The sequence below is a fragment of the Varroa destructor genome, unplaced genomic scaffold, assembly GCF_002443255.2.
Source record: "Varroa destructor unplaced genomic scaffold, Vdes_3.0 BEIS01000001.1, whole genome shotgun sequence".
Classification (NCBI taxonomy): domain Eukaryota; kingdom Metazoa; phylum Arthropoda; class Arachnida; order Mesostigmata; family Varroidae; genus Varroa; species Varroa destructor.
The window spans coordinates 1,623,201-1,636,458 of record NW_019211454.1 but is presented as its reverse complement, the minus strand read 5'-3'; the positions used below and the strand labels follow the sequence as shown (position 1 = coordinate 1,636,458).

Here is a 13,258-nt window from a genome sequence, read left to right as displayed (position 1 = left end):
GCTCTAAAGAATCTACAGTAAACTCATTTTCCCTCGCTTGCTGCTGTTTCGAGGATTTGCGTATAGAATAAAGCAATCTTGACAAATTTCCCCTACATAAATAGTTTAGCCCGTTTGCAACAGTCGCCTCTTGGCGTTTCACAGGGCTGAGGGAACTCAACAGCTCTACCACAATTACAACAGCTCGAAGTTACGCAGAGCCGCAACCAGCAGGGAAGAACCAACGCTACCATTGTTGCAATGGACCCATCGCTGCTGATGCTGCTGCTGACAGGAGTTAGTAAAATTAGGCGTGGTTCAGTGGGATGTTTTGACGCCTTGTTTTTTTCATTTACTTGCCAACCTAGGGCCCTGACTACTTGTTTACGGATCTTTTGCTTTGCCTAAGCTTTTGATTTAGTTTCAACTACAACACGTCGCAGACAAGTTTGTTACTAGACATCACAGACTTTTTTAGAGCGTTGACTTACGGCCTGCCACAACAGAGGCTACTTACAATTTCACGTTCTTCCCTACTTTAATTGCGGTTTAGCCATTTAAGAATCATTTAATTGAACTTCTAGCAGAATTGATAACTTCGTTTTCAAGCTACATATTCAATTTAAAGTACCTTGTTTCTAATATAAGTATACATGTGCGGTAGAATATACCTACAGTATATCTTTATATACGTTTCATATGCTAGGTTTTGCTGGTAAAAACACTTTTATTTTCGATCAAAAAAGTGAAAAAAAAGTTTTCGTTGTAACAAAACAACACCTAGCAATTTTAGTACAGATATCGCGCACGACAATAAATATATTCAGGCGCTTTTATCAGGTCACGTCATAAGCTAATCGAGACACTTGTCGTATTGTCTTCGTATTATTTCTGTCGTATTGTCGAGCGGTCTTCAGGAAGCGTAGATTGAGCAAGCGGTCCCTTTAGCTTTTCCTCACTGTTTGTTTCGCTTGTGCACTTGAAGCTTTCTAGATTATGCCAGGATCCGTTGACTAGCTGTTTCTGTCCTCTCAGAGTTTTTAGTCTTTCTCTTTTTCCTTCTAGATGAGCTCGTGAATATATTACCACTAGCAAGTGTTATACGTAGTAGCCTGCGGTCAACCTTCGAGCATCCGCCGACTGCGCGTACAAGGCCTTTTCCTCTCGTTTTAACAGCAGGCAATTTATTGTTGTGGATGCGTGGGGAAACCTGTTATCTTGGTGTTGTCTCCATCGGCTTCCGTGTTGGGTATATTTTGAATACCTCTATTTCTGCTTACAGTGATCCCCTTGCCAGCACGTCCAGCGGATGCAATTAAACGTTGACGAAGTAACCCGCTCGTAAGTCTACTGTAGTAACAAACGGCGTATGGTGTTATCTTATATAGGTTTAGCCTGCTGACAACTTATTATGGTAAGTTGGCAAAGCATACCCGCAATATCAGTAATTATATCACCCACACATGGGTGATATAATTACTGACCGTTGCTTTAGATTGTATCGTCTTTTACACTACGGGTAACCGACCGCTGATGCCCAGGAAAAGGGTGAACTATATGTACGTTCAGTGAGGGATTGGCGGCTGCTGCTGGATGGAGATATGCGGAAGAGTGATTGTAACGTGATGGGATAAGGGTGTCGAAGAAGAGTTTCATTAGGAGATTCCTTACCACGGTCATTCCAACAGCATCACGCCCTACGACCATTGGTTCGTAATCTATCAAAATTAATGTATTCTTCATAGTCCCAAGTATAACCAGGGCTCGGTTGCATGGGTTCCATATCAGTTGTCGTGGAAATACATAAAAGTGATGGGCAAAGCTGAGGCGCAGGCCTAGGGACCGTAACACCAAATATGCTCATAGTGGCAAAGAGCAGGTGCGAAAACCGAACGAAAGCGTCCGCTCGTGTACCGAGTATTATTACGCGGCGGAAGAAAGGAAAGCATGATGGAAGAAAGGATTCAATATAGAGGACTGCCAATGCCTTGGAGTACAGCCAAGCTACTGACCATCCGACCAGCCATCAACCAGGTTGCCGCCGCTAGTAATGGTCGCACCGGAATCCCACGTGAGAGCTCGGCACCTGGGCACCCCCAAAACGACTCCAATTTCATTATGGCCTCTCAGTTCCCGCTTATATAGCGATCTACCTGAAACTTGCAAAGGAGAACAAAGACGCTATTTTCTTGTAAGCACCTCATGACAGTAACCCCCTATTGGAACAGCCATCGCGATCAAAGCATAATTCACAGCATGTAAATACATACATACCAATGTCAAATTGAGCTCACTCATAGATAATATTGTTAATATTGAAACGTTCATATCGAGAAACACGTATCGCTGGCATGTGAGTCTGTCTATAGAGGCATAGATTATTGAGTCTTTTACCTAGTCTAAAGTGAATAAATTTTGGCATTGTCGAAATAAGGCAAATTACTTATAGCAAAGATGCATCGTTGCTTCCACAAGCAAGAGTCAAAAAGATGCAAATCGAGAAGCGGACACAGACTATGGTTTCATAGAAGATGGACTATGGATAGAAGATGGGAGGAGAAGCTGTCATTTTTTTCCGTGTAGAATATCTATATTAATTTTGATTTATTTGGCTGTTTTTCAGGGGGGACACAAAGCAAACTCAGCATGATCGCCATCGTTGGCATGCTACACTCAGGTATATAAATCATGCTAGTATAAAAAAATAACCAAATAGTTAATAACTGATATCTTTTGTGGGTAAATACAATAGTTCATGCGATTGTGTATACATGTACGACGCTGTTTTTCATTCCTCCGTGTCACCTATCGGTAGATACTAAGCAACTTTTTACTAGAAGGGTTTCATTGAGTGTCAAATCACGAAAAACGATAAAAAGTTGGAACGGTATACTTACTTGTTAGTTTACTAGCTTATGTTATGAAAGTCTACGTGACAGACTCGTCTTTGTCGTTACTTTACCCGAAGCCACCATAATTGCTCTAATAATGTCTCCGTTATCTTCGTTTTTATCGAATGTCGTCCATTGATTTAATGAAACGTTGGGAACCGATTGGTTCTCTACCAACATGGTTTTACTATTGCTAGCGATACACAGATATTTTCGAGTGGCTGAGCGGTAGGTCATTTGACAAAGATGGGACCTCGCCTTTAGAACGAATCGCTGTGCGGAAGTGCCTATATAGCTGACGCTTTGATGGCAGCCACCGTTGTGATTTGTCACAGAGAATAATAGAACGTTGCTCGCTGTAATCTCTGTCAGGTAGTTGCTTAGTCAATTTAGCAGTTGGCATTTACCGCGTGGCGTCGCATCCTCACTTTGCTCCAAGGATTGTACGTGTTTGGCACCTGTGCGTCTCTTTATGAGGTGTGATTTTTCAGCATTTATGTCACCTTCCATGTCGCAATCGTTCCTTAACCAGAATTTCCGGACACACTGCCATCCCTATCGCGGACGGCTGCTTCAATGTGATTCTAGCCATTGGGGCTAGGACGATCGAAGGTGGAACGGACAGAGGCCAAGGACGACGAATGCGCTAGAACAGCTTGTCCTGGCCAAACGATGAGGCGCCTCCGTCGGCACAAAGTGAGCTTGTTTGCGGACGCTCTGAGTGTAGATACCAACGAAAGGGTAGGTTGCGGTTTTCTGAAATGCAAACAGTGCTAACGTAGCAATCTGGGATGGCGAAGCAATAAAGACAATCCATCACTGGCTTTGGCTGCCAAAATCCTGCCTTAGTCACATTTCTACAAGGAGACGACGGCGATACTGCGATATAGGAAGACTTGGGCGTAGGAGCGGCGGAGTGGTTAGCTCGTGAACGCTGATACTCTCAAACAGTAAAGAACGTGTCTACAAAAAAAGCGAAAAAGGAGTACGGCCAAATCGAACGAATGAAAGAGCAAGAAAAAATGAGGAAAAAATACAGAGAGTGTGCATATGTATCTATGAGAGAACGGAATTTGCATCTACAGTAACGACGCCCTGGGGCCTTGTCTGCTTCAGATAGACGCGGTCGTGCGACCGAATTGACAGTAACTAAAGGCCATGAACGTCAAGTAATTGTATTCGTGGAGGTTGTCGAGGGGGCAGAGGACGACGACGGTGACGACTTGACATAGAAAACGAGAATGAACGAATATATGACAGTAGCAGCACTCTTATTGCAGTACATCCATCGACGGTCTAAAGTCTCTTTTGCTTCCTAGCGACAACCCCTATTAAGGGACTGTTTGTTCCTGCTTATGAATCGGCATATACTATGTTTCATTGTTTCAAGAGAAGTACAAGAACACTGCGCCAACTCCGATATTTATAGAGCGACCAGAAAGGCTAATCTAAAATCGAAGAGGAATCATCCAAAGCTAGTTTTGTTCACGCCTATCTGTCTTTTCATTCGTTCTGTGTTCAACAGGAAAACTAAAATTCCTGGGATTATCTACTAAGTTTCGAAATAGATATGGGCGTATGACCCTTGTCTTTATAGTGGTCTCAGATGAAAAAATGAGATGTATGAGGCATGAAGTGTCTGTGAAGTGTTTTGATGTTCCCCAACATACATGTTATCTATTCAGACCTTGGATCTAGAGCATCCACGTACTACCGTCATGCTTTACATTTACAGAAATTTTGTTTTTCGTGTGTTTACCTAAACGTTTTGAAGATACGGGGCTACTACAGGATCGCTTTGTTTGGGATTTAATCGTATTAATTTTTCTATTTGCTTTGAAGAACAGAAACTTGTACGCATTGGAAATGCTTTCACAATAATTTTGTCTTAAGTCAAATCAGTAGATCGGCCTGTGTGCTAGTCGAGCGAGACTACGAAGCGCTAGCATGTGCTTACGAGCAAGAAATTGGCCCGCAGTTCTGCCATACTGCGAAGGCCGAAATTTCAAGCCAAATACCGACCATCTCGGATAACCGAGTTCATGGGTTAAAGAATATTCGTGTCGCGTATGTTTGACTGGGGATGCAGTGGAAAATCTTATTCCATACTTCACAGTTCACTACCGTACCCGCAGGTGCCCAAACTGGGAATGATCGGACTGTTTTGTGTGCAACGTATTAGTTGTGTCGGTAGTTGGTACATTGGACAGATGACCAATATGACATGTTCGCATTTGGGACAGGCAATGCTTCTAAAAAGCTTTTTATGAGCAGTTGGCTGACAGATAGTGCTCCGGGGCCACTGTAGGAGACCGTCTTCGTAGACGCCTTGTGTGCGTTGTTTGGAGCCATCAGCCCAGCCCAAGCCAACCGGATCAGATTGAGTCTCGAATGGTGCCGAAGGCAAAGCGAAAAAAGAAGGATCGAAATCTGGTCCCGGGATCTGTCGAGGGCTGGCCGCTGCCCATAGAGACGGTAGCCCCCCGAGTAATTGAATCTCAATAGCCATAACATAAAGCTGTCCGTTGCGTTTGCGCTGCGCACTACTGCAAATCGGATGTGCTGCTAACACAGTGTCGGCTTCTGCCCCATCTGGCTAGCTGCTACTGCCACCCTTCAGTGGACAGACGGGCAAAAAGTGGGGAGTGGGAGGGACAAACCGGCTACTGACAAGAGCTTTCCTCTTTCACTCCTTACTTTTTTGTCCTTTCGGCCCCAATAGTGGCTCACTCAAGCGCTGATTCGGCCGACCTCCCTTTCATTGTATACCATCGTTCTTTTCCTCTTCGTTTTCGCGCAGTATCTTTCGCTGTTGTGAAGTCGCTGTCGGCTACCGTTCCACCGACAAGGAACAACGACAGCGCGCGTCCATAAATTTCCGAGAAGACGGTTCCGCTGGATTGCTGAGGGGAAATCTAGTTTTTTTAGTCTAGCGAGGGGTTTTGCTGTTTGTATGTGGACGCTGCGTGTGGGAATTGAAATGGGTGGGGAAGGTCGAAACAGCAAACATAAACGTCTCTCACTTTTGTCCAGTGAGAACTAAAGGTCCACTGGGCACTATCCAAACCCATCCTTTCCCCTGACCAAAAGCAATTCTCTATTTTTGTTTCATTCTGCTGCCGATTCAACTGCCGACCAAGCGACGGATTGGCGACACTTGGATTGGACTACTCAGCGGGATGTCCACGTCCTAGGCAATCGGTAAGCAAGACGCAGTTGCTGAAGTTCGAAGGTTATGAGTGGATCCGAAACAGACTGACCGACTAAGCGTCTCTGAGCGTCAGTCAGTGACTCAGATTATCAGAATGTGAGCCTATTTTGCAGTATGAAGTCTTCTACTGATGCTTTAGAGGAGGTGAACGTCAACTTTACACATTATTATGTAAAATGAAATAAATCTTCAAAACCATATTATCAATGGTTTACAGGTCTCAAAATAATTTGGTTTGTAAATGGGCTTACGTATCGTATAGAAGGTGCGGAGGATTATTTTTATTTTTTAGCCAGGTACTAAAAAAACATACATAGATTTGGCTGGCTTCATATAAAGAAACCAGCAAGCTCAATTTCTAAAATAATCATTTGTTACGGTTATAGCAGAATTAAGATTAAAATGTATTGAAACTTTATGTTAATAGCAAGGAAAAAAGTTTATTCAGATGAAAAGTTGTTTTTGTCTTTATGTAGATATCAAACTGCCTTGAATACCGACTATAAGTGGTGAAAAGACCGTCGGTACATTGTCTTTATGATGCCGCCTTAATTTTCACTATATAAGTTAATTCTACTATTCATATATATGCTGTGTAATTAAGTTAACTAAAATTTCGGATAACGTTTTTGCTAGAGTTTTTCAGATTACTAAGGTGGTACGAAAGATAAGTCGCCGATATTTAGCACTGCAATAAATAATCTACTTGCTGCTTACGGCCAGTACAAAATATGCATTTATTTTTGACGTCTCCGTATATTTTATAAGGGTAAAAAAATAGCTTGCCAAATATGCTGTAATTGAAATTGTTTTTTAGATGTTCGATTTGATTTAACGGCTTAACAAATATGGCGACGTGCAGCTCAAAGGTTGACGTAATATATGTCAGAACCTAGAGCTTTTATAATATTATTTTCTTTAAGTTTTTGCGTTGGGTATTCTTCGCGTTGGTATTTATCATCGCTCGGACTTGGATATCTGTCTAAGCATGAGTGAGCGTTTATTTGTCATCTCGTATTAAATCGCATTATATGCCTCCAGGACTTTTTCTTATTGGCCTTTAGGTTATTCCTTGGCTAAGTCGTCTATTTTGCGCCTACCATGTATCGAAGATCGGTCGAGTCTGCCATTACTTCTTTCCGGACTGACAATTCAACGGGCAATCGTCGATCCTCCTTTTCCGCGGCCTTACGCTGCTACCTTTCTTACTCGTCATTCCGTCTCCAATCTCACATAGCCGACTGAAGTGATACACACGAAGAGGCGAACAAGTTCACAATCGACAAATGCCTCTTCTTTTCACATTTATGTTCCGTTGCGGCGACGACGACGACGACTATGACTGCCGCTTCCAAACCAAAGACGATGCGGGAACCGTATTAGAGGTTGAGGCAATAATAATTTGGCTCCGTCGAATGGAACGGACTCTGAAGGTAGAAGGCCATTGGTTGATTCGTTTGATCAGCGGCTTGAGTGGCAGAAGTGAAGGCAACGGCGCAGTAGAAGCGTCTGCGGTAGCAAAGGGTAGAAGATCAAGAAAGAATGGAGGGTATTTGAGAGGTCAGGAATCAATCGATATCTTCGGTGCCATTAACGGATGTCGGAAGAGAAGGCACGCCCGCCGCAGCTGCCACCACGGATTCTATTACTTCGGCATGAAAAGTCAGCAGCCAACAGAAAAGGCGTATTAAAAACTGCTAACTAAACTTCTCATTTCTCGATGCTTTCTGTTGTCCGGAAGCCTCAACCCGTAGAAGGCCCACTCTGGAGTGGTCGGCATCCTTTGCTTGTTACCGGTGAAAGGCAGCGCTTTACCGCGACTTGCGACCTATTCTTGGCATCAAAAGTTTTCGACACGGCGGCCACCATTGAGATGCCAAACTCATAAAATGTATTCCTTACTAGCGATATGGCTTAGCGCAGCTCGCAACTTTCTCCAGAAGGATCGCCTCTTATAACCCGTTTAGTGCCATTATATGTTTAGTACCACGCCTTTGTAAGATATGCCGATGAGGCAAAGTGATATTGCCGAGTTTCTCCACTAGGGCAGCATCGAAAGGTGCAGCTGGGGTTATCTGGATAAGTAGGGAAAAGGACTCACGGTGCACCTAAGTATAAACCATTGTCGGGAGTGTCTTTGCCGTATCCGTAGAAGTTGCTCGTGTTAACACGGTCTATTATCATATGTCGCTTATGCCCAGCTGTTGACAAGCCATAATAATAGCCCTGTTGGTTATAAGGGGGCGCTAACTTCCAACTGCAAATACTCCCTGGGCCATTATATAGCCTTAATATGACGCGTGACCCTACGTTGTCTTGTGCTTACTTCGGAGCATCAAAAAGCTGTTCTATGACCTGGAAGCAGCTCCTATGCTACCTCTGTTGGTCTCAATGCCTGACAAACTCGCCCCTTCTTCGTCTGTCCCCACAAACCGATCAGTCAGGTCAAAGCTAATAAGGGAACAAATAGGGGAGCTAACTACGCGAAAGGACAGTGATTGACAGATTGATGTGACTGAGGTAGCCTGGAATGAGCATGGATGGCATTAGCTGGCAGAGCATCAGGTAGGTCTGTAGAATGGACACCAACGAGGATAGCGAACGGTGGCTTGGATGTAGTATGTTGGGATCTTGCAGACCTCAAACCTGGTAGTCTTGATACCAGGGTCGGTTTCAACTAAACCACTTTGGTGTGGTTGTTATGAACGCGATGCACAATCTTCTACCTATCCTCGACTTGGGCCTGGTTAGCCTCGTCATGGCGTTCTTGCTCCTTCGAATCGACTATAGATCGCGGTAGTCTTCGTGGACGTCCTTCTCGGGTACGTCCTGGTTGACTGTCAACATCGTGGTGGTTGGCAGGTTTGCGTGACCAGGGACCAAACGTTGGCCATTTTCGAACCGCCTTGTTTCCTATCGCACCATGTAGTCATCCTTCTTTGTCTCCTCGCCACGGAAAGGCGGTGAAGTTCTTTTTTGATTGTGCTCTCGATAAATACGGAGCCGCCAACGATGTCCACCAAAATATTTATGCAGATATTGAGAAAAAGGCAAAATATATCATAGAGCATAGAGATAGAAATTACCCGTTTCAGTTAGATAGTTGAAAACATTAACCTATAGGCCTATAACCTGTAAGCTTCACTTAGTATCGTTACTGATCTTTCGGTTCAATACTCAGTACCAATTCGTTGAAATACTAAAGATTCTTCAAATAGTATAACATCGTATTTGATCAAATAGCGTAAAAGATATGGACATAGTGAAATTCAATTGCATTCCAGTCTGTAAAAAAAATTAAACGCGTTAGAATTGTATATGCCATCTGGAGACAGTTTTTATCCATAAAGAGGTATATCAGTAAGCAGCCATAAAAACGCAATCTGAATCGCTTAGGCCACTTTCAAATTTTAAAATGTTAAACATCTCCCACGTGTTGTTTATACTAAACTGACAAAATGAAACGCTCATTTGGTTTTCATTTTTGCTTTAATCCAACCATGTCATGATTAATTACATTCATTCGTTTAAACGCAATGAAAGGCTCTGTTTTATAGAACATGAAGAAATAATTTTTTCAGCTAAAAAAATTTAAAGCTAATTATATTTTGCTTACAAATGAAATGTTATGTTATACTTAAGCCAGACGCCTTTACTACGGAATTTAAGGTCCATTCCACGATTTAGCACATACTAAATATAAAACCAACAGGCCCACTCTCGCTGCCTAAAGCCGGTTTTATTTATATTTTACACTTACAAAGTGCGCGCTATCTTCTTACATTAGTTCAAATACCCTAGCCATACCTTTACGTGCATACAATCTCATAGTTTTCCTATATATTTAGTAGGTGGCATGCCCAAGCAATGGTCTACAGACTAACCATTCAGCTTTGATCCCCGGTGCTAAATTGTTTGTGGGTAAAACTCGCTGGGGCAATCATATGAGAAATTTCATAGCATTATTTGCTAAACATAAACAAGCCTCATCCCTGCAAACAAGATCACGATTATGGTATAAACAATTTATAGTCACGTCATATTACATAAATAAAGTGGTTTACCGTTTAGTTTAATGTCTAAATGTTCGAGATATATTTAGCTTAGATATATTAGCGCTTAAGTCAACGTCTCAGAACTTTTAAAGCCACACGTAAAGTATGACAAACTTATTTATAAAATTTATAAAGTGCTTGTTCGTACGCCCACCTGCGGCAGTTTCACTTGTTTCCTAGTCTAGTTAGGGAAAAAATGCTGACCTACTGAGAAGATAATTTTTGATACGAAAAGAAACTCTTCTTCAATTCAAGCTGCAAACACCCGGTGCATTGCTTGCTGTATAGGCTTGAACTTTAGGGTCAGCTGACGTTTCTGTATGTTTTAAGGTTTATGTTAGGCATAGTTCCATGAGAAGGCTTGCTCCGAAACAAGGCCTGTCTACGCCCGGGTTTGAACCTAGACCCCCCATGTGTCCTCAAAATTGGCAGCTAAATACGTCACCCACTACGCCATCATAGGGACTGAGTCTTCTGGGACGACTATTGCGGTCGGCAAGAGCCTAGGTTTTCGGATCGCCAGACATGTCTTCAGCTATTACGTTAATGACTTCTTTTGTGTGGACTCTTTAGAAATGCTTTGAGTGCAGAGTAAGAAGTATAGAAGCAGTCGTGTTAAATTTTTACGTAACACAGCGCAAAGAAAAGGTATAACATGCTTATTGTACAGTGTACGATACTCTCGTGAACGCTGGGCCCTACCATAGCCACTTCTGTAAAAAAAAAAAGTCGATGAGCCGAATTCTATAGCACAAACCCATAATCGAAGTGCATTCGCTGTCGGTCCCTTTGAGCACTATCTCTTCTGCCCCTACGCTTAATTGGTGGGCAACTATTTGAATAAAGTTGATGTAAGAAAATGACTCTCATTTTTTTCTGACTGACAAACAAATGGTAATTTTTTGTCAGCTCAAGAAGTCATCACGTTATTAACGAATATGATTTCACTAAATAGCGCCTCCAACATTATCTAGACTGTGAATGTTTTTCACTCAAGTTAAAATAAATATTGCGCTTTCTACATCGACAATGTGTGCAGTATGTTAAATTAGATCTGTTTCTAAAAGAAATAACTAATGTCGCATGTTTGCCCACCTGAGGCAAAATTCCACTTAGTCGTGCTCCGAAAGACAGTTAGTTCTTACACAACAATCAAGCAAACATGACTACGAGCATCAGGAAGCGAACAGAAGAACTGAGACGTAAACTGGATCTAATCATGAATAACGTGTATTGAATTTGATCTGCTACTACTACCACCAGCCGGGTTCACGTTCGAAAAATAACTTAGCTTAAGATAAAATGGGTTCGTCTGCTTCTTCCTTACGCGCAACGATAGAACTGAGACGAGAGGGCGAGATTTAACCAGAGCAAAAGGTAGAAAACCTTAAGAGGGATGGATAGTTGTGCAGTGTGTATATGGGATCCAACAGTGGCGAGCTCTAGCAGACCCCAAACAAACACAAAAGGGTCCGAAGGGCTGCGTGACCTCCTTAGCTCTACCGAACTCGCGCGTTTCGCCTAGGCCAAGTTTCTTCAGGCCAATTACGCAGGGTACCTTGACGAAGGCAACAGTAAGAAGAAAAAAATGGAGGCGTAACGCCACAAACTCCGTGATCGGCTTACACTTCTCCCGACTGAGCTGTGTACCTGCTTCTTTTGCTGATGGTGCCGCCTTTTCTTTTTCATTATCATCATCGATAGCACGATCTTTCTTATTCGTCTAGGCGGTTAACGGGAACTGTGCCCTAAGGCTTTTTCGGCCTTCTGAACTGTGACTTTTACGTTTGCCTGGTAGCTTGCCTGTGCTCGCCACCCCGATAGACAGTTGGTTCCGCGTATTTTGGCGTAGCACCTCAACGCTCACGATAAACGTCACCAGGCGACTCAACGTTGCCGGCAGGCGATGGCAAAAAGTGCTGGAATTCTGGCTTCCCATTCACATCATATAACAGCGCGTGGCACCCAGTGCCTGTAGGTTCCCAAACGAGTTAGCTTGGGTTCGTTGAAAGAAACGCCTGTCCTTCTTCTTTTAGCTTCGAATACTGTAACATGACCACTGCATCGCCTCCGCGTACGTCATGTAGTTTGTTTTTAGCACCGGCGACTATGACAACGACGAGAATGGACCGACCCACCGAAATTGGTGGCCCGGTACTGTCGTCGACTTGCGCGATCGGCCTGCCGGTTACCTTTGTTGCAAGATATCGTCTGCCATTATTCCTGTTCAGCAAAAGGATGGCGGGGCCGTCTTGTCGACTGTAGCACCATACAGCATAAAGGATCTTAGGACGATAGGATCATTTGGTTTTAGCTGTTACCGTAGTTTTTGTTTATTTATTATGGTTATTGTTGTCTCCACTTTAGGTGTTACGGTCGGTCCGCCCGTTGTTTCGGACGTGCGCAGCTCCTGCTACTGCTCTTATAGGTGCGACTAAAAGAGATACCTTTGCTGGCGTGGGCGTATTGGGGATCCATGTTGGGCATAGCCCGCTATTGCTGCTGCTGTAGTTGTTACTGCAGATGTTGATGTTTGTGTATCTTATCGATACGATCATTATTTCTGGCTGTTGTTGCTTGTATTGTTATATACGCTCTCCCACACAAGAACACAGCCAGCCACTAACCGCCAGCACCCCCCACTGCCGATCCTACGTAGCTACTATTACTACCATTATACAATTATGCTATGCAATCGGCTCCTATTTTCCAGATCATCCATGAAGCGCGGTATACTAAATGCAAACAAGAGTCAACGAGTGTCAATACCGCAAAGTCCAAAGGGATAAGGTCAAAACAGTGCGAAACGCAATAGAAAGAATAGCAATGAAAAGAGTCCTTGACGATTATGCCCTTGTCGTCTGTCGTAACGCTATATGTTGCTGTTGCCGCTATGGTATTGCATAGGCGACAGGGACGGAGACTGCTAGCCTGTCTGTTGTTGCTGAGAAGTTGGCCGGCACTGTGATGCCACAAAAAGGCCTTGTCTATGTATGTGCAGTCATCGGAGCATGACTTATAGGCAATCTGTTTTCAAATATCTGATGGTTATAGACGGCAGACTGCTCTCTTGCAGTCTGTACAAATACATATGTATTTGTCTAATACATATAATATATATA

The 13,258-nt window shown here is 43.3% G+C and overlaps 1 protein-coding gene across 10 annotated transcripts in view; it reads left to right on the top strand.

The window, feature by feature from the left end:
• Positions 1-13,258, top strand: part of LOC111243377 (uncharacterized) — a 186,117-nt gene that overhangs the window by 45,309 nt on the left and 127,550 nt on the right. For 6 of the 10 annotated variants that reach the window (XR_015319464.1, XR_015319463.1, XR_015319459.1 and 3 more), the window contains exon 4: positions 2,603-2,656. The exons of 3 other annotated variants lie outside the window; for them this stretch is intronic. Coding sequence is in view for 1 of the 7 variants with exons in the window: in XM_086977921.1 (XP_086834047.1) it covers positions 1,289-1,320; positions 2,603-2,656; positions 6,011-6,071 (147 nt within the window). In the remaining 6 variants the exon portion in view is untranslated. Of the gene's footprint in view, positions 1-1,261; positions 1,321-2,602; positions 2,657-6,010; positions 6,072-13,258 lie in introns of all 10 variants that reach the window. One more of the 10 variants, XM_086977921.1, reaches the window with a different exon arrangement.